The sequence below is a fragment of the Zootoca vivipara genome, chromosome 7 (assembly GCF_963506605.1).
Source record: "Zootoca vivipara chromosome 7, rZooViv1.1, whole genome shotgun sequence".
NCBI lineage: Eukaryota > Metazoa > Chordata > Lepidosauria > Squamata > Lacertidae > Zootoca > Zootoca vivipara.
In genome coordinates, this window is record NC_083282.1 from 30,094,066 (window position 1) to 30,116,354 (window position 22,289).

The 22,289-nt window shown below is 38.8% G+C and overlaps 2 protein-coding genes across 25 annotated transcripts in view; one reads left to right on the top strand and one right to left on the bottom strand.

Annotated features, from left to right (window-relative positions):
• The window catches only part of FUBP1 (far upstream element binding protein 1), a 30,731-nt gene extending 26,593 nt beyond the window's left edge, over positions 1–4,138 (top strand). For 6 of the 11 annotated variants that reach the window (XM_035122334.2, XM_035122338.2, XM_035122330.2 and 3 more), the window contains 2 exons: positions 3–148; positions 2,528–4,138. In XM_035122334.2, the coding sequence (XP_034978225.1) occupies positions 3–148; positions 2,528–2,635 (254 nt within the window). In that variant the 3' untranslated portion in view covers positions 2,636–4,138. Of the gene's footprint in view, positions 1–2 lie in introns of all 11 variants that reach the window. The other 5 variants (XR_004693026.2, XR_004693025.2, XM_035122331.2 and 2 more) reach the window with 5 other exon arrangements.
• An 896-nt stretch (positions 4,139–5,034) lies between these two features.
• Positions 5,035–22,289, bottom strand: part of NEXN (nexilin F-actin binding protein) — a 31,317-nt gene continuing 14,062 nt past the window's right edge. For 5 of the 14 annotated variants that reach the window (XM_035122319.2, XM_035122323.2, XM_035122318.2 and 2 more), the window contains 11 exons: positions 22,086–22,161; positions 21,489–21,637; positions 18,190–18,234; positions 15,159–15,356; positions 14,786–14,965; positions 14,186–14,374; positions 10,410–10,607; positions 9,891–10,112; positions 7,934–8,128; positions 6,288–6,648; positions 5,035–6,190 (listed from right to left, as the gene is read on the bottom strand). In XM_035122319.2, coding sequence (XP_034978210.2) covers positions 6,177–6,190; positions 6,288–6,648; positions 7,934–8,128; positions 9,891–10,112; positions 10,410–10,607; positions 14,186–14,374; positions 14,786–14,965; positions 15,159–15,356; positions 18,190–18,234; positions 21,489–21,637; positions 22,086–22,161 — 1,827 coding nt within the window. In that variant the 3' untranslated portion in view covers positions 5,035–6,176. Of the gene's footprint in view, positions 6,649–7,933; positions 8,129–9,890; positions 10,113–10,409; positions 10,608–14,185; positions 14,375–14,785; positions 14,966–15,158; positions 15,357–18,189; positions 18,235–21,488; positions 21,638–22,085; positions 22,162–22,289 lie in introns of all 14 variants that reach the window. The other 9 variants (XM_035122320.2, XM_060276800.1, XM_035122315.2 and 6 more) reach the window with 5 other exon arrangements.

The window sequence follows — 22,289 nt, forward strand, 5'->3', positions numbered from 1 at the left end:
AGGTCAGGCAGTTCCAGCTCCAGCCGGAGCCCCACCAGCGGGTCAGCCAGATTATAGTGCAGCGTGGGCTGAATACTATAGACAGCAGGCAGCCTATTATGCCCAGACAAGTCCACAAGGAATGCCACAACATCCTCCAGCACCACAGGTATAACAATCTTGACTTATTTGGCTGATATATTAGTGATTTTTTTTAACCTTTATTTCATGGGGTGTTTTTTTGTTTTTTTGCATGTCTCCCACTTTGATAACTTACCTGGAGTATGCATTATTTTTCCTGGTAAATAATAATCCGTAAATTGATTTATGCTCTGTTAACTGGAGTTCTGTGTCTTTCTTTGCATACATTCGATGTTTTTGATCAAAAAATTTCTCCTCCCAGGGTTTTTGAAGCCATGCAGGAAGCCACCACCATTACATTAACCAATTTTTCTTTCTTAAAGGCTTCACTCCTGAGTTAGCACAATTTAAAAAAGATTTTCTTTAACTTTTTGTGTATCTCTTATGTATTTCTTCGCACAGGGCCAATAATAAGAAGTGGACAATACAGTATTTGCTTCATTATGTGGGGGAAAATACCTTTGTTAAATGTATGGATGCAGACGCCTTCTTGAAGATCATAATTTTGTTTGGTTTAAAAATAGTGTTTTTGAAAATGTACAAAATATCTATCACTACTGATAGGAGGTAATATTTCTGTGTAGAAATGGAAATTGGTTTGTTTTTAGTACATTAGTGTAGATGTACACATTCCAGCAAATGTATTTGCAACTATTATGTGGTCAATGCTTTGTGATATAAATGTACTTTTTCAATGTATACTTGATCACTTTTAAATGCCTGTTTTGTGCTTTACAATAAATAATATGAAACCTCCTGTGTCGGTAAGTTGGATATGTGGGTACTCGGAGAATTCAAGGGTTTCTTAGTAATGCTGTACATGTACACAATTAAGTTTTTTTTTCCTTGAAAGTTTGAGCTTTACATTGGTATTCTCCCTTTGCAGAATAGTTATAGAAGGATCTTTTTCATTACTGTATTTTGCTGTTTGGCATCTTGATATCCTCCTCTTTCTACTTGATTAAAAATTGCATGTACATGAAGATGTTCCTTGACATACTTCTACTGCATTAACAGTTGCATTTTCTTTTTTATCCATGACCACTGTCTCAGACCCATATAGCTGCTATAGCTAACATTTGTTTTTATACATGGTTTAATTCTTTAGTATATTTTTTCAGGCTTGTTATTGAATTGTTCTAAAAGGCAATATGTGCTAAGCAATCGGTTTGCAGCACTTTGCTTAAGAATTCAGTGTAGTAAGGATTATATGCTTTTTAGTTACTAAAACTGCGTTTGTGTTAGAAATATGCTATTTGGAGCCTGGGAGTGCTTAACAGAAAAAACGTCTTGCAGATGAGCTCTGTTTTTAAATGTTGAAGACTAGTCATTAAGTTATATTTTGAAAAATCTCCATAAAACTTTTTTACTTTTACTAATTCATACTGAAAATTGGTATACTGTTAAAATCCACTGTTTGCTTTTTTTGCATCTATTAGATTACATGCAATACAGTCTGTCTTGCCATTGTCTGTTGAAGTGCAGGTTTGATCCAGCCAGTATAGAACTAGCTCTGTAGGGGTGAGGAGGACTGTGCTGTGTATCATCCTTGATTGTTCCTTCAAGGAGCATTGCACTGTAAGTACATCAGAATGACAAAATGATGAACTGCAACAGTATCTTTTTGTCAGTGTTCCACATAATGCAAATGCCATACCTGTGTGAATATTATGTTGGAATAAAATACAGTGCTGATATTTTAGCAAATCATAATTGCTTCTTAATTCAGAAACCTAGGTGTTCATAAATGTATGTGTATGAGCTTTAATGGTAAGTATTCTTGAGCTATTTAGCTTTAGCAAAAGAAATTGTCATTTACCTAAGTAATAATTGTTCATTAGGGTTCAAAAATGAGATATATTCAGATATAAACTTGTGCATTGTTAAAAACAAAAGTTTGAAATGCTTGTCAGGAGGAAGTTGTATTGTCTTGAGTTGTCTGCATTTATTTGGTGATAGAAGTATATGTTAATTTCTAAAACTATTAGCCTTATTTTTGGAAAACTATTTTGTTGTTTTGGAGTATACTCTTAGGATGGCTGCAAGAAAAGAACAAAATGAGATCAGAAATGAAGTAGTTTTACTGCACAAATAATTAAAAATGCATTTTGTTGTACTGTAGAATCAGGAGGGAATTATTTTTATCCCAATTTAGGTTAGGATTTAAATTTTGAAAAGACTACTAGGAAGTTATTAAATATATTTAGTGTAGGCTATAAAGTCTCTAGATCAAATATTTTGCATGATTAGTCTGTAGCTTATTGGAAAATGGTGTAGTTACTAACTAAACAGAGCAACAATTCACCAGATTCTTTATCATTCACCAAATGGAGGCTGTTGATTTTGATTCATTTAAAGTATAAAATCTTTATTAATTGCAAACAGTGCAATTATTTATACTTCACAGTGCCTTCCCAGACCTTCCACCTTAGGTTCTGCTGCAAAAAGCACAGGTAAGCACAACCTAAGGAAGTGTATAAATACATATTTCAGTTTATTAATGTTGTCCCTGTGAGAATTTTTTGTGCTTGTGTATTCAAAAGCAATCTGCCAATATCTTCCCCAAATGTATTCTGCTATTCATGGTTTAATTCCAATGGAAAGTCTGAAACAATTATTTACATTTCTGGGTAAATGTGTATCTTTATTTTTAAAAGATAAGTGGATTGCTGCAATAATTTTTGAGTAAGTCACTTTTACTATTTTTCCCTCAATAACAGAGTTGTTACAAATGAATATAAAATATTTTTTCAAGATACAGGAAATATTGGTCAGAATTTCAACAGCCTTCACAAATGCTTTTATAATGTTCAAAGGATGTTATACCCAATACTACTTATTCAAGCATACTGTGTGTTTCTCTCATTCCCAAGGCAATAACGGATTTTAAGTTATACACCATAAAACATAACCTAGCTTGCTTATTTGATAAAGAAGGAAAATTTAGACTTGAATTTTGCAGAATAGTTGTAGAAAGCATGTATTACCAGTAAAATGTTAACAGTTCAGCAAATCTTTCCTTGTTATAGGAAACTCCTTCCTACTTTGCTATTTCAGCTGAATCGCTGTATATTTTTGCCAGTTTAAATGTTTTGTATATGGCTTATCTAGATAGCTTAACTGGTGCATTTTTTTCAGTTTAGATAGACGATGCTAAGGCAGTACCATCAGTTTTTTGTTTGTCACTTAATAAAATGCTTTGATTTTATCAAAAGTCCTGCTTTTCTCTGCATCAAAGAAAAATATTCAAAAAACCCTGCCTTCATTTTCACACACAGTGCTGAAGATGCTGCAAGCACCAAATCATAGCTCATAAAATCAGGTCCTGAGATAGTTACTTCCAATAAAGAGGATTCCTTTGAGTGTATGGCCATGATGAGCCGATGAGCATGGACCATAGAAGGGCTCCATGTAGAAGGTAAAATTGGCAAAACAATACCGATTTTAAATGTATCCCATACTTAATGGTGTAGGGTATAATTTGCCTGTTTTAATCGCTTCTCATTCTTTAAAGTGCTATTTGCTTGACCATAAATGTTCCATAATTTGTTATGTGGTAATAATACAAACCATCTATCAATTTACACTTTGCTAAATAGTCAAGCATAGATAATGTTTTGCATTTCACAACTAAATTAATAGTTGTACTTGAATTCCCTCGAGCCACTTCATATTTTGTTGTAGTTCAACATGTCAGATTTCATTATTATATGAGAACTAGATACGTGCTGAAGAGCTTCATCTCAGTTGGATTTTGTTTCTCCATTTTAAAACAGCTTGTTTTCTCTGCTCAGTTTTTAATAAACCATAGCTTAAATTGAAATTTCAAGGGAAGGGATGTAATAGAAACTAGAATGAAATTGTTGGCATAGGGTACTGTGCATCTGCTTTGATAATCTTTATACTAAGCATTTTTTATTTTCATTATCAATTTGCTGGTGGACCTACAGGCATCTTCTTGCACCAAGTGTAGTTGTGGTATTTAGTTTTGTCTGATTTCTGTCAGAAACCTTGCATTGAATCAAAAGGTTCCATTCCATTCATTGAGTTAGAACTTTTATATCCAACTTACATAGTTGCCTCGTTTTCCTTGAGCGGTTCTTGTGCTATGGCAGGGGAAAAATAAGGGCAAATTTCCCAGTCACAGAATGTTAGGCAGTGAGAGTAATGAATGTTTGAAAAGCTGATCTTAATTTCAACTATTAACAATGTTTACAGATCACCCTTCAGTATGTGTGCTGTATAGGATATGCTTTGCTAGTTTTAAAAAGTGATCTTTAGATTCGTGTAAATTGCAGTTATTTTAGTAACTAGGTAGGCTATATCATTCACCTCTCTGAAAATATTACATCAGCTGCTGAGAAATCTTTCTTTTCATAATCTAGGCAGTAGAAAGAACTTTTTGGTTTTCGTTGTGTGTACTAGCAGTTCATAAGGAAAAACATGTGGTCCTACAGAATGCAAACAGTAGCTCCTCCTTTCCTACTGGTAGTACCCTATGAAAGTCCTGTGTTTATGCAACCTTTATCTTATATGAATGCAAGATGCATTTTCGTCCTGAGATAGTGTTCTCTACAGAAACTACCCGTGTTAAAAAAAGAAGATTGTCTTTTAAAGGCTACTGTGATGGGAAGTATCTTAGGGACATGCAGCTTGGACGTGAGGTAAATCAAATGCTTTACAGTATGTTGTGTTGAGCTTGCAATATTGACACTGTATGTACTCATGAATACACATTAATTGTAATGTTTTTGTATAAGTTCTCAATAAATGTAAACTAATGGGTAATTTGTCTCCTGTGGGTTTTTTGTGGGGTAGGGGGCAGGTACTTAACACTTCATCTTCCACCTGAAAGCTTTATCATTTCTTCCAGTGTTTGCAGCTATGCAAATATTAAATAAAGAACATACTCAATTTTAGGAACTGAACATATTTATTAACCTTCCAGTTCGGGTACAGAATAAGTCATTTGGTACATCGTAAGGAAGAGACCCAGTTATCTCCTGCATAAAATGTAAATCAGTTTTCCTGTTCAATAAATGTAAGCCAAAATCCCATGGAAGATTATGCAAATTTCTTCCGTATCTCTCCATTCCAGCACACATTTTAGTTGGTTGCTTCTCATGTAGCAAAAAGCATGGCTGTAATATCTTGATATACATACATATTTCTGTATTGTGTCTGGTAAATACTGAGTGAGATGATTCAGTAAATTGTACAATACGAGATGTAAGTTGAAACATTCACTATGATTCTAACACTTCCAACCTGAAAGATGCAAATTTGGTTCAATATTCCAAGCAAGATGCTGGACAATGCCTACCATCTAATACAAAACAAATGCAAATGTTTTATTTCAAAGAACATGACATACAAATGTGTGTACACATTTAGTTACATAATTCTGCTTTCAAGCCATTATAATCTTGGTTTAATTTTATTAAAGCATATTAAAGGAAAAGTTGCATTAAACAAAGGCATAACTTAAATAAACCACTACATTATTTTTGGCTACTTAATAGTTTAACCAAAAAATATACTTTTTGCTCTCAAAGCTTCCAGGACCAAAGAAATAAATATCATTTTTATGTAGTGCGAATTAAGTGGTCTTTGGATTTAATACTGTTTTTGTATATGGTTTTGGCTGAATTTTCTATATGAAAACTAACATTAAGTAGTCTGCTACTTAGGGTAACCTTACATGAAGTAGCCGATCACATTCAAGACAATCGTGCATTTTGATGAGATCATAATGACAAGCTGTTTCATATGAACAGTTTGGCTTTCCTGATAAGAATCTCCTTGTCACAGAAGCAATTTCAGTGGCATTAACAAGCAGCCACAATGCTGTTTACAAGTGGAAATTGAGCCCTTGTATGTCAAATGAACAAAACTTCTGTTGCCAAACTTCAGTCTGAAACCATGAGATAAATCTGGCAATTGGGTATCTTATTTGAGGAATGATAGACAACTTCTTGTTGGCCCCACCACAGGAGAGAGAAAGAAAGATGGATGCAGTAAATTTAGGGAAGGAAGGCTCCAGAAAAAGTAGGATATTAATAGTCATCAGCTAGAGAAGAGAAAAGAAAAGAAAAAGTTAAGAAAAGATCAACAAACATGAGCAAGAACTGAAGATCTGAGAACTTTTAAAAAACACTAACTCTTACTCTCAATCGTGAGAATACAGGTGCTAGCTGCTGTTCCTCTGCTGTTCACTGCTTTACACATATATTCTCCTTCATCTTCTGGGAAGGTTTCTGGTAAGTAAAGGCAGTAGGTTTCTCCTCTCTCAATATATTGATAGTCCTCGCAGTCCTGCAACATTTCACCTTCAAACCACCAAGTAACCTCTGGCTTGGGTTCCCCAGTTATTTTAACAGTAAACCTTACTGGTTCGCTATCCACAACAGACACATTTTTAAGAGGCTTCTTGAACCATGGAGCACCAGATCGTGCTTGCTGTTCTTCATCCTCATAGACTGAGCCGTTAACAATGCTGCCATCCTCTTCCTCCTCCTCTTCCTTTTTCTGCATTTTGAAATATAAATTGCAACAACAAATGCTAAAACACATTATACTGTACATCACATTGAACAGTACCAGTATGGTCAGCTTGGATAGCTCAGTTGGTTTAGTGTGGCGCTGATAACACCAAGATTGCAGGTTTGATCCCTGTATGGGCTGCTGTGTATTCTTACATTGCAGAGGTTTGGACAATATCCTCTGGGTCCCTCCTATTTTTTTACAATAGGTACAGCTATTCTCAACATCTATCACAACAGTCTCACTAACCACACTAGTGTGACAACTAAAACAATGCAAGGATGGAGTTCTACAAATAGAAGCAAGCCTAAGTTTCAAAAACAAGTCAGTGGGATAACCAGGCTATTTTAGCCTTTAATGTTTTGTGTTTTCTAGGCCTTGTAGAACAATGCAATAGTAATCCCTGCCCGCTTGCCAAAAAAACAAGCATGGGTTCCACTGATGTACCCAGAGCTTCTGCTAGATAATAGATCATCTCTTACTCTAACAAACCTGCATGTAGATAGGCTTTCAATTTTTAAGAGCTCGACTTTTTAGGGATGTGCATTGACTCCAAGATTAAACTTGTGGATGTAACAACAGGATGCAGCCTTATCGAAGCACTTTGCAATTGACGTATTGGGAAGCAAATGTTTATCTCTTACAAACAAAACCCCTGCTTTCCTTCTATTCACTGTAAAGGACAATACCCTAAATATGCTTTCTGTTTTCAGAGCGATAGATAAAATTTGCAGGCATAGGAGCCCCTCCAGAATTGATGCACCCTGCCAAATTGTAAGCAGTTGCACCTAAGGCTATTTATGCAGAGCACCTTAAAGTATATTATTGCCCGTGAGACGTGGACGCATTTGCAGGTATGGTCTCCCATTTTGAGGGGATGAGGCCTCCCCAATGTCGGAGTTATGGCTGCAGGGGTTCTGCAAGGGAAGAGTTTATTACTTTGGGGTGGCTAACATGAATTTTAAGGCGGTGGGAAAAGGAGAATGAGCCCCAAAGAAGGACTGGGGTAGGGGAAATGTCACACAGCAAAGATTCTGTTATCCTAACGAAAGAGAAAGGATGCTGTTTCTCCAAGGGAATTCGCTGTTGCACGGGGGGGGGGAGCCCCACTTTCCCACCCCTTCAAGGTTAGGGCATTTCCTTGGTTTTGTTTTATGTTCCCTTCCCTGCCCCCACTAAACCCAGTCACTTTTGTGGGTTCCTGACTCCACAGAGCAAATCCCTGATCTCACTTGACACTTTGCTAATAGCTTGGGCATGCAAAAACCACCTGCATCACCTTTTGCAATGCAGCATCAATTTCCTTCTGTTCGAATTGCATGCGTTGCATTTTTTGTTCTTCAATTCTTCTCTGTTCCTCCTCTTCTCTTGCCTTTGCCATTTGTTCAAATCGAGCCTTCATGTCTATCTTGTGTGTAAATGGAGCTTCAGATTTTGTGGCTGGCTTTACATCTACTTCATCTTCCTGGAATAATAATTAAAAACATTGTGAGGTGGCACCAAGTTTTTGGAAAGCGTAGGGGAGCGAGAGAGCTGTTATTACTGGATATGGAAAGCAGGCAGAAAACTCGCTACTAAATAAATTGAATATATATAGTCTGTTACCACAAGATGTCAAGGCAAAACAAAACAAGTTTCTACTGACATAAAGCATATCCTTTAGTATCACCATAATTTAATGCTTCAGGGAAAAGAAATTACAGTGCCCTGTCACAATTAAAAAATTCTAAGCTTTATAATCCTGAAAGGGTGGTGGTTGCTACATGATTTGCAGGAAACTTAGATCATAAATACTACTGCCTGTAAGCCTACTTGATCTTTCCATTTTGTGGAGATAATACGCATGAAATCTGAAAAGGAATTTTCATCTACCTCGCTAGAGGTAAAATAGGAGCACAGTCCATGATCAAAACAAGATGCAGGGCAAAAAAAGTAAAATTTCATTGTTGTCACTATACAGTAGCAATCAGATATACGGCATTAGCGGTGTGACATATGGTAGCATTCAGACTAGATGTGACATGCTGAAGATAAGCATCATATTTAATAGGTTCCTGGAGTTAGATCTTCCTTTTTGCCCAAATCCATTTCAAAAGGCAGGGAAAGAAAACATTAGACAGAATGTGGTTGTTCTGACCACAGAGGACTCTTTTTGTACTCTTAAATTTAGTAGATCTCTGGAACAACTTTGTTCGGTCTGCTGCAGGCATAGACATCCGCCAGATGTTTTAGGACTACAACTCCCAAGCTAACAGGACCAGTGGTCAGGGATGATGGGAGTTGTAGTCCCAAAACATCTGGAGGGACAAGTTTGCCTATGCCTGGTCTGCTGGCATAGCAGAGTCATGCCTGAAGGTGATCAGCATAGTTTCTGTTTAGCCACACAGACACTGTATATATATACCGTATAAGACTACATTTTAACCCAGGAAAATCAGTAAAATTTAAAAGCAAATGCTTATCTGGATAGGCTTGTTTGAAGTAAAAGTGTTTTTGCAAGCGTCCAAATGGGGGATTCACATCCACTTCTTGGGCTACTAGCTGATACCTATAACTAGTTGTGTAAAATTACAGCTTGATTACAGTAAATCTGTAGTATACAGTGGTACCTTGACTTACGAAGGCGGTCCGTTTTGCGCATGCGCAAAGTGCGATTTTGTGCTTTGCGCAGAACGCGTGCATGGCGAAAATACTTCCGGGTTTGCGGACTTCGTAAGTCGAAACCTTCGGAAGTCGAGGCATTCGTAAGTCAAGGTACTACTGTATTGTCCTGTGCACACTATGCAAATTTATTTTTATTTTATTTTTATTTTTTTAAAAAAAAGCACTTTCACATTTTTTTCAAAATGGTTAAAGAAAAACAAAAACAAGACCTGTTCATCCAAGCCAGTGGTGCTCAGATGTTATCATGAGGCAGATTCAGAATACTGCTCCTTTGGTAGATAAGAGTACATGTCTGTATTATGGTTGCAAGTTTTCCGTGGTTGGATCACACAATGCAGCAACGTCTAAATTTGGTAACTATGTGACCTTTCCTACCTGCAGTTGCTAGATTGAAACATTCCCACCATCCCATAGGATCCAGTTATGCAAAAGTAGTAACCGTGTGGAGACAGGTTTACACAAACAGTGCTTCAGAGCCATCAGCAAGGCTTCAAGTCTTGTAGCCACACAAGCTCTCGCAGAAGCTAGCGCAAGGGAGCCACTGAATTTAAAATGGGACCTACCTCTTGAAATTTCTCTGCTTCCCTTTCTTTTATTTCCTGATCCATAGCTCTTCTCCTTGCTCTCTCTTCTTCAATTTTTTTCTGTATTTCTTCTTCGGACAGCTGCCCAATTTTCTCAAACTTTTTCTTCAAGTTCTTTGCTTGAATAGAACCACTTCTTTTTAATCGTATTAGCTCCTCATATTCCCTGCTTAGCTCAAAGGTTTCACACTCCTCCTCTTCCTATTTAAAGGAAAACATGCCACAAAGTTATCAAATGCAAAAAACACCTAAATATGTGCAGTGCTTAAATAACACAGCATTAATTATGTAATTTACATTGCTTTGAGCAGTGGCGTTGAATTGCCTGGGTCCGCAACCCCCTGCCTGCTGTTTATTTTGAAGTCCAGTTAGCTACTAACTCTAATTTTTCACAACAAGCTTTTAAACTGCATGCTTTTCTCACCCCGCATATTAATTCAAGAAGCAGAAAATTCTGCATGCACTTATCACAACCATTCATGTTAAGAATTGACAGACCTCTCCCATTTCTTGTCTGAGCTGCTCAAATTCCTGCTTTTCCATTTCCAGTTTTTGTCGGCGCTCCTCTTCTGTACGCCTCTTTTCTTCTTCCATTTTCTGTCTCAGTAGCTCCTCAAAGTTAATTTCCAGTTTTCCAGGTGTGAGAGATTCTTGGGATACAGTTTTAGACATTGACGAAAGCTCATCATCTGGACTCTGTTCAAAATAGTTTTATCATTGCACTGATGAAAGATTACATTTGTGTTGAGCATCCCATTATATTATATTATAATTTAGATCCACAAAGTGACTTGGATCTAGAGAAACCCTGGAAGAGGTTCACTTTATTTGGCTCCTCAACATCCCCCAGCAAACCTCTGGCACTCACAAAAAGAGCTTCTATATGATTTTTCAGTATGCCTTCTCCTTAACCCCCATGGGCGTAGCCGAGCCGGGGGGGGGGAGTTGCTCTCCCATATCAAGTAAAACAATAGAAATACTTAAGTAACTGACCAATCACGTTGGTTCTGCCCTAACAAAAATCCTGCCCCACCCACCCCCCAACAAAAACCCTGGCTACACCCATGTTATCCCCCCATCTCAATTCAGCAAAAGTCTGGAAAAGCTTTTCAGGGGTGACGGCAGCGCCTGATTGGAAGAAAGAACTAAGAAAATCAGCTTCGACTAGGCCTCCTTTGCAGGCTTTTCTCTTGCTCCAAACCTATAAAATTTATATGTACAGGTGTTTTTTGGTCTAGAGTGCAGCTATGCTTAATGATAGTTGTGATATGTTCGCTTATTTGTAACTCTGCATTAAGGGTTTGATATAAAAGATTGCTTCTTACTTGGATAAAATCTCCATTGAAATTAAGGGGATCAACTTCCTCATAATGAACTCTGATTATAAAACACACACACACACACACACACACACACACACACCTTCAGTCGACAGGGCAGTTATGTATATGGAAGTTACAGCTACAAGGCAGGTATCTGAAGAAGTGTGCATGCACACGAAAGCTCATACCAAAATAAAAACTTAGTTGGTCTTTAAGGTGCTACTGAAGGAATTTTTTTATTTTACTTCGATCCAGACCAACACGGCTACCTACCTGTAACCAGAAGTTACAGCTTGTCCGGGGAAAGGTAAGATGTTAATGTACCAAAGCACATTAATGTATTAAAGGATTGTGAAAAGTGAAATACTAAATAAATCCAACCCTACAAACACTGCCAGCAGAATGCTGACACAGGATCTGGACACTAATCAGTTATTTCAAATAGGAAATTGAAACCAAATGCTCCGTGATGTTCCCACATTTAAAACAAAACACCACATGCTCCATTTCCTCACCAGATGGAATCTTTACCCTCTGCACAATGGTCGCAATCCCTACTTACTTATTAGTAGCTCCAAGAAGTGCTATTCTTCTGAGCTAAATTAGAGGATGGCATTTTTTATCCTAACTTCTTAAACTGCTAGCCTTTTCCTTTGCCAAGCTCACATGAAACAGAGTAACATGGTTATGGGACAGGGACCAGTTGCATATTTAATGGAAACAAGTTCTTGAAGGACATGCTTTGTATTTATTTGTGCTAATTTCAGTAAGCCAGACATCTTGGAGAGTGAAGTCAAATGGGCCTTAGAAAGCATTGCTAATAACAAGGCCAGTGGAAGTGATGATATTCCAGCTGAACTATTTAAAATTTTAAAAGATGATGCTGTTAAGGTGCTACACCCAATATGCCAGCAAGTTTGGAAAACTCAGCAATGGCCAGAGGATTGGAGAAGATCAGTCTACATCCCAATTCCAAAGAAGGGCAGTGCCAAAGAATGCTCCAACTACCGCACAATTGCGCTCATTTCACACGCTAGCAAGGTTATGCTTAAAATTCTACAAGGCAGGCTTAGGCAGTATGTGGACCGAGAACTCCCAGAAGTGCAAGCTGGATTTCGAAAGGGCAGAGGAACCAGAGACCAAATAGCAAACATGCGCTGGATTATGGAGAAAGCTAGAGAGTTCCAGAAAAACGTCTACTTCTGCTTCATTGACTATGCCAAAGCCTTTGACTGTGTCGACCACAGCAAACTATGGCAAGTTCTTAAAGAAATGGGAGTGCCTGATCACCTCATCTGTCTCCTGAGAAATCTCTATGTGGGACAAGAAGCTACAGTTAGAACTGGATATGGAACAACTGATTGGTTCAAAATTGGGAAAGGAGTACGACAAGGTTGTATATTGTCTCCCTGCTTATTTAACTTATATGCAGAATTCATCATGCGAAAGGCTGGACTAGATGAATCCCAAGCCGGAATTAAGATTGCCGGAAGAAATATCAACAACCTCAGATATGCAGATGACACAACCTTGATGGCAGAAAGTGAGGAGGAATTAAAGAACCTTTTAATGAGGGTGAAAGAGGAGAGCGCAAAATATGGTCTGAAGCTCAACATCAAAAAAACCAAGATCATGGCCACTGGTCCCATCACCTCCTGGCAAATAGAAGGGGAAGAAATGGAGGCAGTGAGAGATTTTACTTTCTTGGGCTCCTTGATCACTGCAGATGGTGACAGCAGTCACGAAATTAAAAGACGCCTGCTTCTTGGGAGAAAAGCAATGACAAACCTAGACAGCATCTTAAAAAGCAGAGACATCACTTTGCCGACAAAGGTCCGTATAGTTAAAGCTATGGTTTTCCCAGTAGTGATGTATGGAAGTGAGAGCTGGACCATAAAGAAGGCTGATCGTCGAAGAATTGATGCTTTTGAATTATGGTGCTGGAGGAGACTCTTGAGAGTCCCATGGACTGCTAGAAGATCAAACCTATCCATTCTTAAGGAAATCAGCCCTGAGTGCTCCCTGGAAGGACAGATCGTGAAGCTGAGGCTCCAATACTTTGGCCACCTCATGAGAAGAGAAGAATCCTTGGAAAAGACCCTGATGTTGGGAAAGATTGAGGGCACTAGGAGAAGGGGACGACAGAGGACAAGATGGTTGGACAGTGTTCTCGAAGCTACGAACATGAGTTTGACCAAACTGCGGGAGGCAGTGCAAGACAGGAGTGCCTGGCGTGCTATGGTCCATGGGGTCACGAAGAGTCGGACACGACTAAACGACTAAACAACAATTTCAGTAAATTGAAACAGAACGGTGTGTTTCTGATCTTCTGCAGATTATAATCCCATGAGCATAATTTGCACCCTTGGGTGCCTCTCTGCAAATATTGTGGGGGAGCTCTTGCAACAGAAAGGAGACATGGGCACTACAAGGGAAATTTGGTGGGAAACGCCTGTCATGTGGAGACTGAAGAGCAAGTTTGTTGAAGCTTATGGACTAGTTGGTTTTCCTGCTACAGTTTGCCTTGAGCTATCTATGTGACCCACTAAGCTGTTGGATTCCTCCTCTTGTGTGTACAGAGAGAGAGAGAGATGCCACCAAAGTGACTAAAATGTGCTGGTCATCATGCAAGTTGTTGAGGCTCATTTTACATTAACACGAAATGGGGCATATAGTGTCATCAGCCCAGTCCTATGTGATGCTCTTCCAAGAGAGATTTAGTGGGCACCTCCCCTTGACCTTAAAGTGTTTGCTAAAAACGTTTCTATGTTGCTAGGCTTATCCAAGCAATTGGGAATACTTTGGGGGTAGTTTGTTGATGCTCTTTAAATTTGTTGATGGTTTAAAATTATTACATAGTTTTGATTGTATAGATATAATTGGCAAACTGCTCTGTATATTTTTGTAAAATAGTGGTATACAAGTATTTTTATCAATAAATAAATGACTTACCATGCTTTTTCTTGCTTCAGCGAATGCCTTTTTCTCTTCTTCTATGCGCCTTCTGGCTTCCTCTTCTGTTCTCTTTTTTTCTTCTTCTTGCCTCTGCCTTTCTATTTCTTCAAAGGTAAGTATCAGTTTCCCAGGACGGAACTCCTTGACAGAATTTTCATTTTCCTGATCATCATAATCTTCATTTAGCTTTCAGGAAAGAGGAAAAAAACCATTTACTGGTAAATAATAATAATAATGAAAGGTGCAGCAAATTTGAGAGCTATTGAACTTTTAAAAGTAACCAAGAAAAAGGTTTAGAATTAAAATAATGTATATACCGGTAGATTCCCACCCCCTTCCCACTAAAATATACCAAAGGTCATGCATGGAAGCTAAAATAGATATAATTAAATAGTACAGTAATTCAAGTAATATTCAAGCAAATGCAAGTGGAAGTCCCGTGCACAGCACAAGGATTCATGGAGGACATGATGTGAGAGAGAACACTGAGGCAGGGTTGCATGTGTCCCCGTGCTTTGACTATTCATATGGTCAGGCATACATGTCTCCAAGTCCATCCATCCTCCACTAAGACCATATTTTGTTCCATATGCTTACCATTTTCTGCCTTGCCTCCTCAAAGGCACGCTTTTCCTCTTCCAGACGTTGCCTCGCCTCTTCCTCTGCTTGCCTTTTCTGATTTTCTTGTCTCTGTCTTTCCAATTCTTCAAATGTTAGTTTCACTTTGCCAGGGCTGGGTGATTCTTTTCTTTCGCTGTCAAGCATTTCATCTTCATCCTACATACAAAGTTTGTTATTCCGACTTAAATCTTCATGATATTCAATGCATGCAGACTTAAAACCCCAGGTTTCCCTGCACTCCTGAATCCATTTAGTTGGAAGCAAGTTTTGCTGTAATAACTGGGGCCTTTTTCCAATGAAGCATGCTTAGGGTCAACATGCAAGGGGTTCCCCATGCAATCTTGCTTACCACATCTGGTGAGAAATATTTGACTTCCCTGAGAGCTTGCTTTTCCTGCTCATATCTCAATCGCTTTTCTTCTTCAAGCTTTCGCCTTTCTTGTTCTCCTCTCTCTCTCTCTAGGTCCTCAAAACTTATTTTCATCTTCCCAGGTGTTTTGCTAGGTTTTACGGGAACTACTGTCACTAGCAATGAATCATCACCTTCCTGTTGTTAAAAAACAAATGTCGCTGTGAACATTTGGACTGTGAGACTACTACTGCCTTGAAGAATTACGCTTCCACCAAAATGTTAAATTTCTTGGAGGGTGTCTGTACAAAATCTGTGGCCACAGCTGACTGTCTTTAGGGTAGCAAAATGGCATTAGGAGGAGATGCTGCCGGGGACAGCTGCTGTCAATCATTTGTGAATACTTGAATCATGCCATCAGCACAGCACTTCTGAACATTCAGCAGAATAATATATATCTATGAAGCTGTTTGTAGTCCTTACAACAACCCTGTAAGGTAGGTGAGTATTATTCCTATATTGCTGATGGAGAAGCTAAGACTGACTTGCCTAAACCACCTAGTAAGTCCGTGACAATTGAGAGATTCAAACATATTGTGACTCCATTTACTGTATCTTTTTCTCAAAACTTCAGGTCATTCAGGTAAAAACCCAGTCCGGATAGAAGCTGAGCACCTAATTTGACACTGATATGCTGCTTACCAGGTACTTAAGTTGATAGGAGTTATTTCAAGACAACAACATCTATTTAATTGAGCTTTACTTCTACTTTTCAAGCATTAAAAGATGGGTGGGGGGTACAGAAGATTAGCTCCAAATGTAGTAAATACCCTTTCCTAATCTGATCTAGGTAAATGTTGTGAAGTGTGAAAGGATGCTCTTGAATAAATAGAGCAGATATGGTTATTAAATGCCTGGGGCATGTGCTCAAATAAAACTATAGAAGGTCCATGTTTATCTGGACCATCTCTAGTGGGCAGGGCACTCCTATTTGTGCCACTTCGGTGAGTATGATATAAATGAATATGTGGGAAGTACTACTAATACAGGCACAGATCTACTACACTTCAGTATTACAATTCCTATTACAACACTTGCTAGGAAAAGAAGATCACACACACACACACATACACACAGCCCTGGGATGGTACCCTCTTCTGTCCTCAAACCTACTTTCCATGCAAAAATAAAAAATACAGAAAAACACCATGGTGTTAATAACTGATGGTACCACACAAAGGGCATGATAAAATTGTGGGACCATGCAGCAGTGTAGTAATTCTTGTGTCAGATTCTATGCTCCTCATCCACTATGCAGAAGAATTCACTTTCATGCAGTAGCAGCTATTTTGATGACTGTCAGCAGATGGGAGTTACACTCCATGGAATCATGGTAGGATATCTGAAAACGTTTTGTTAGCCTAATTTCTGGTAAATACATTAGAACAGGAGTACCCAAACTGTGATTCATGGACTATCAATGGCCCATGAGCTTTCGTTGAGGTGGTCCAAGGCACGTTGATATTAAATACTCATGTTGATTTTCATTGCTTCTTTTGTGTGTTTTTTTTGTATTTTATTGGATTACCATTTGCAATCTATAAAATTCAGATTGCAGCGTTAAAATACAACACAACAGATAGTAATGAAAATACAATGAAAAATCACACAGCATCTACCACAGCTGTTAAAATTGCTACAACAGGCAGGAAAACCATTAAGTGGCCTGCCAAGTCCATCAGCAATTTTCAAGTGGTCCAAGGGGTGGGGAGAGTTCAGCAATGTCATTTTTATTCACTTGATTGTTATGTTTTCTCCCATTATAGAATTTAAGACTAGGATTCTCAAGCAACCCCACACTCAAGTACTGACCAGATGCAAATCAGCTTAGCTTCAAGCAAGGGTCCTTTCCCATCTGGGACTACCTAAATCTTAGTCATTTAAAATGTAGCCAGTTTCTTGAGGGATCTTAAATTTTAAAAGATACTGCCAAGGCAAATAACATAAAAATTTCAAAGGACTTCATAAAGACAATCTTAGAAAGTGAACAGCTCTGAAAGCCTAAGCTGGCTTTAATTAAGACACTCTTGTGTCTAGTTAATCATTTGGCTATTAACTTGTTCCACAACTTTTTGGGGGGTGGGGGAATGTTGTCTCAGAGCATAATGTGTAGATGCATTCCTAATTCCTGTTAATTACTGTATGTACACTGTTTCCCTGAAAATAATACATACCCATAAAATAAGCCGTAGCAGGATTTCTAAGCATTTGTGCAATATAAGCCATACCCCAAAAATAAGACATAGTGATAGGCGCAGTTCTGGAGGGTGCCAAGGAAGAGGCGAGGCTGGACGCGTAATAAAAATAAGACATCCCCTGAAAATAAGCCATAGTGTGTCTTCTTGAGGAAAAATAAATATAAGACAGTGTCTTATTTTCAAGGAAACACGGTAGATGTATTGCAACTGCCATAGTGGAATCAAGATAGTGCTGTCTGCAGGTAGCCCACAGGCCACATACAATGTGTCTATAACGGCATTACATAAATTGAAGCAGTAAATACGGTAGCAGTCTTAGGGTTTATGAGACCACAACATTTACCTTGGGGCTACTGACCTCATTTCAGAATGCACTTCACATTACTGTAAGAATAGGGCTAAGCAACATGGTGCCTTCCAATTGTATTACACTACCATTCCCTTCAGCCCCGGCGAGAAGCAGATTAAGTAAACAGATTAAGAAACAGCATTGTAAAATAATTTGCAGGCATCCATGTCATCAGCAGGTACCGGCAAATGGCAAAGAGCCAAGAAAAGTCACAGTGTAAAGAAGGAAAAGTCATTGTCATTCTGGTCACATTTACCTCATGGCGAGTGCCGAAAGCACTGATCAGTCTGATAGTCTACTCTGCTACCAAAGTGTGCTTTCGTGTCTTTCCCAAGTGCTTTTGTTTAACCCAGCCATTACTAGATATGTAATAAACAGTGAGTCACAAATAGGTGAATGTTTCATGGTAAAGAAGTATGATTACCTCCGGTGCCGATTCGCTTCCCGAATTGTTTAACTGCTCATCAATCTATTAAATAAGAATTTCACACAATAATGTTACTTTGGCTCTTTGGTTCCCCCTTGCAAAAAAAACATATATTTTTTTAAAAAAATATGAAAATATTGTGCCGAATGACAAGTCGAAATGTGGCGTTAAAAGGTGCGCTTCCAGTGTGTACATCTAATCTAAGCAGCCGCTGGTCAGACATTGCTCTCCAGATGTATTTACCTCAACTGCGCAAGAGGTTCAGACTTTAGCATGCCCCCCTCCAACGTACACCATGTGCAACATCTAGAAAGCTCCCACGCTGAACACAACCCACTAACTTTGTACCATGGCCTGTGATGTGTTGGACAGAGCCCCCGTTTTGTCCTCTCGTGCAAGCAGCAAAACCAGCAGGCCCCAGGAGACCTGCAGTAGATGGCTGGTGAAGGGTTGGTAACAGGTGAACTGAGCTGAAGCATGCCCACTGGAAAAGCACAGTCTCCTTGTCCCTGTGATCTGGAAAGCCTTAAAAATTCTTGCTACTCCAGAACAGTGCCCTTAATTTGTATCTTACTCCACAGCCTAACGTGCTTACTGGGTTGAGATTTCCTCCTGGAGAATAATGTCTGCCCAAGGCCTTAATCTACGTGCCGATTCCTTCACACAACCCTATTTTGTGCTCATTTGTGGATACGTAGGTCCTTCAACTATGAGCCACATGTAACATTTTGCACATATAAATACTCAAATGTGATCAGAGTGGACCAAGCTCTTGTTTCCTCGATAATGTCCGGGACTGAGTTTGGGTTAGGACTGGGGGGGGGGAGGCAGGATATAAATATAAATATAATTACAACAATAACAATTTAAGGTAGCTTTCCTAAATTTCACACACTGTATTCATTTGAGGGTGCCTATAACATCTAGTGTGAATATCTAATGTGTAAAACCATCCTTTACAGTGGTACCTCGGTTTAAGTACACAATTGGTTCTGGAAGTCTGTGCTTAACCTGAAGCGTACTTAACCTGAAGCGAACTTTTCCATTGAAAGTAATGGAAAGTGGATTAATCCATTCCAGACGATCCGCGGAGTACTTAAACTGAAGTGTACTTAACCTGAAGCGAACTTTCCCATTGAAAGTAATGGAAAGTGGATTAATCCGTTCCAGACGGGTCCACAGAGTACTTAAACGGAAAGTACTCAAACCGAGGCGTACTTAAACCGAGGTATGACTGTAGTTCCCACAATACACAGGCATTCTCTGCTTCAATTAAATATTTGGCAACCACTACTTGCCACAGTCTGTAAGGTTAACTGTTCAGTTAGACCTTTATTACTCATGCTTCACCTTTCATTATGATACTGAGAATACTGGAATTTCTGGCAGGCTGAGGGTGGCTTAGTTACTGTCTACAGCAACAATGAATGTTTGTTGCATTGTAAAACAAGAGAAAGAATTCTAAAAGGGCACCTTTCCAGTGATCAAAAGTTTTGGGTAAATTGAAATGCTACAATGCCTGTGTGGAGGTCACCCAAAAGCCCATGTCAACATACAACACAACACACAGCATGCAGGGGCAAAACTAGGCTTTATTTTACCCGGGTCGAAGACCGAGTTTGGCACTCCTCATGTGCATTTGCACACACACACACACACACACACACACACACACACAGGCAGGTACCCTCAATGGCACCCCAATGGAGGCTTCACCTGGGACAAAAAACCTGGCTAGCCACCCCCCTGCAGCTATGGCTCTGCAGCATGTAAAGCTAACATCTTGCCTCTCCTGTCATATGTCGTATCTGTACTTCTGGAACTTCCAGCTCCACAGAAGTATAAAGGTGAAGCATGCAACCAGCAGGGAACACTGCATGGGGTTTCTGGTGGCTTCTGACCATAATGTTGAATGCAGCTCTTAGGAGTTAAGCTGGAAAGGAATGCTTTAAAGAAAGCATGGCTGCACAAATTATCCTGTTTGCAAAAAGCTTTCAGTAGCACAGCAGACAAGTTAACCCAAGCGGTTGTTTGGGCCCTTAGGGCAAAAAATCGCCAACCTTCCTCAATGCTGTAAAGGGTGGCTTTGAGGAACACGCACTTCTAATGGTATTTATTTTATAGTTGTGAGCAATGGCTTGTAGTACAAGGTCTGGACAACAGCCGTGTCCCATAATTAGTGTTAGATCACAAGCATCTTAATTGCTTCTGTACATTTCATCCCCTGAAACAAACAAATCATTTTTCATACAAAATACTGGCCTCATAACTGCTTTTGAACTGATAGATTATCAATTTCAAAATACAAAAACACTTTAATAAGTACCAGTAATACAGATCCTTTACAGATACTCCAAGTGCAATTCACCTTATAACATACCATACCGTTCTCCCTCCGTAGCAAATAGAAGAGCATTTTCTTATTCAAACCAGTAAAAAACTGCCTTGCATAACCTTTTCTCTATTTCTCTTATTGTTCAAATACCAGAAAACATATATTTCAGCATCTTGTGACATGTTGCATCTTATAAGCCTGAAAGGTATATGAGCATTACTGGCAAATTGGCTTGATTAGTGTGGTTGTACCGGCACAGCACAGGGCATTTTTCTACTGATAGCAACCAGTCATTCATACATATACACACATTCGGAAATTAATGCATGTGACACCTGATCCTAGCACCCAATTCTCATAAAGAAAATGGCGCTTTAATACTGAATGCCAAGAATGCAGGCAACACACCAAATGTGACACTCCCCAAGGAAGAATGTGGCTATGTTGCATTCACAAATGGCTACAGAATTGATATTCAGTGTCAGTACAGTAGGTAAGAGACTTTATAACTTGCCCTGGTTTTACCCACTTTCTGCAGAGAGGACCAAGTACAGTCAAGCCAGGGTCAGTTAGTCTCTTAACATTCAAATGCAACCCTTCCATTTTGTAAATAAACATTTGCTGCTGAGGTCAAATTGTACTTTCAGCAATTTAAAACATCAGAACATTGTATCTCCTTCATTTCTGAATATGACACTCTGTGACCATGTAGGCAAACAAACAAAATGTTTCAAATACCCAACATAATTGAATGGAAGAATACATAGTTATAGTAAACAAAATACTGATGTGGTAGGTAAAGAGGCTTTTAAAAGCTCCATATACTACCTGTTGCTTCAAATGCACTGTTTGTCTTGGGAGTACAGTAAGAAGTGGAAGACTACTGTTTATAATTTACATGGCTAGGGATTTTTTTAATTTTAACATTTGAATGGGATATTGTAAATTACTATAAGCCTACCTCTTGTGCTTTCTTTGCTAGTTCTCTCTGAATTTTCCTTTTCTCTATCATGTCTTGTTCAATCCTCCGCTTCCTTTCCTCTTCCATTCTTTTCCTTTCTTCCTCCTGCCTCTGCTTTTCCATTTCTGCAAACTTCCCTTTGACAGTCCCTATGGAAAATGAAAGGGAAAAATGAATGCCTCAGTTTATCACCTGACTATCCTTTATTCGTAAAACACTAGTTTTCATTAGTATAAATATATTTGTTTTGAAATGCGAAGGAGGAGGTAGCAAGTTGAACAGAAGCATAGTCTAGAGCTTGGATAGGGACCTTGCAGCTTGTGGGAGACATGCTACTGCTCTTGCCCTAATTTTCAAGTGGTCCAGAAATGAGATGGCACACAGAAAACGTATTATACAGCCACATGGTGCTGTGTGGCTCCTGAATGACTTCCACCATTGGTCAATTGCCCTTCATAGGAAAAAGAGCATAGTGTGCCTTGCTTTTGTATATTTACAGAGCAATACACTTCCTAAGGAAGGAGGTGAGCTGTTACCAAAGGATAGGTGACGGAGGTCCAATCTCTTGCAAAATAGACTTTAACTCTTAATTCTTACCTGTAAGTTTTGGAACATAAGCTTTCTCAACTTTAGACTTTTCTTCCTCGTCATCAGAAGCAAGTAGTTCTATCATCTGAATAATGGACAAGAAACATCAATTTTCACTTCTTTTTTTGAAGGATTTAAAACGTAAAAAATCTAGAGAGTTTATGCAAGGTTATAAAATATTTTATATTGCTGGATCAAAGTATATTTATTAGT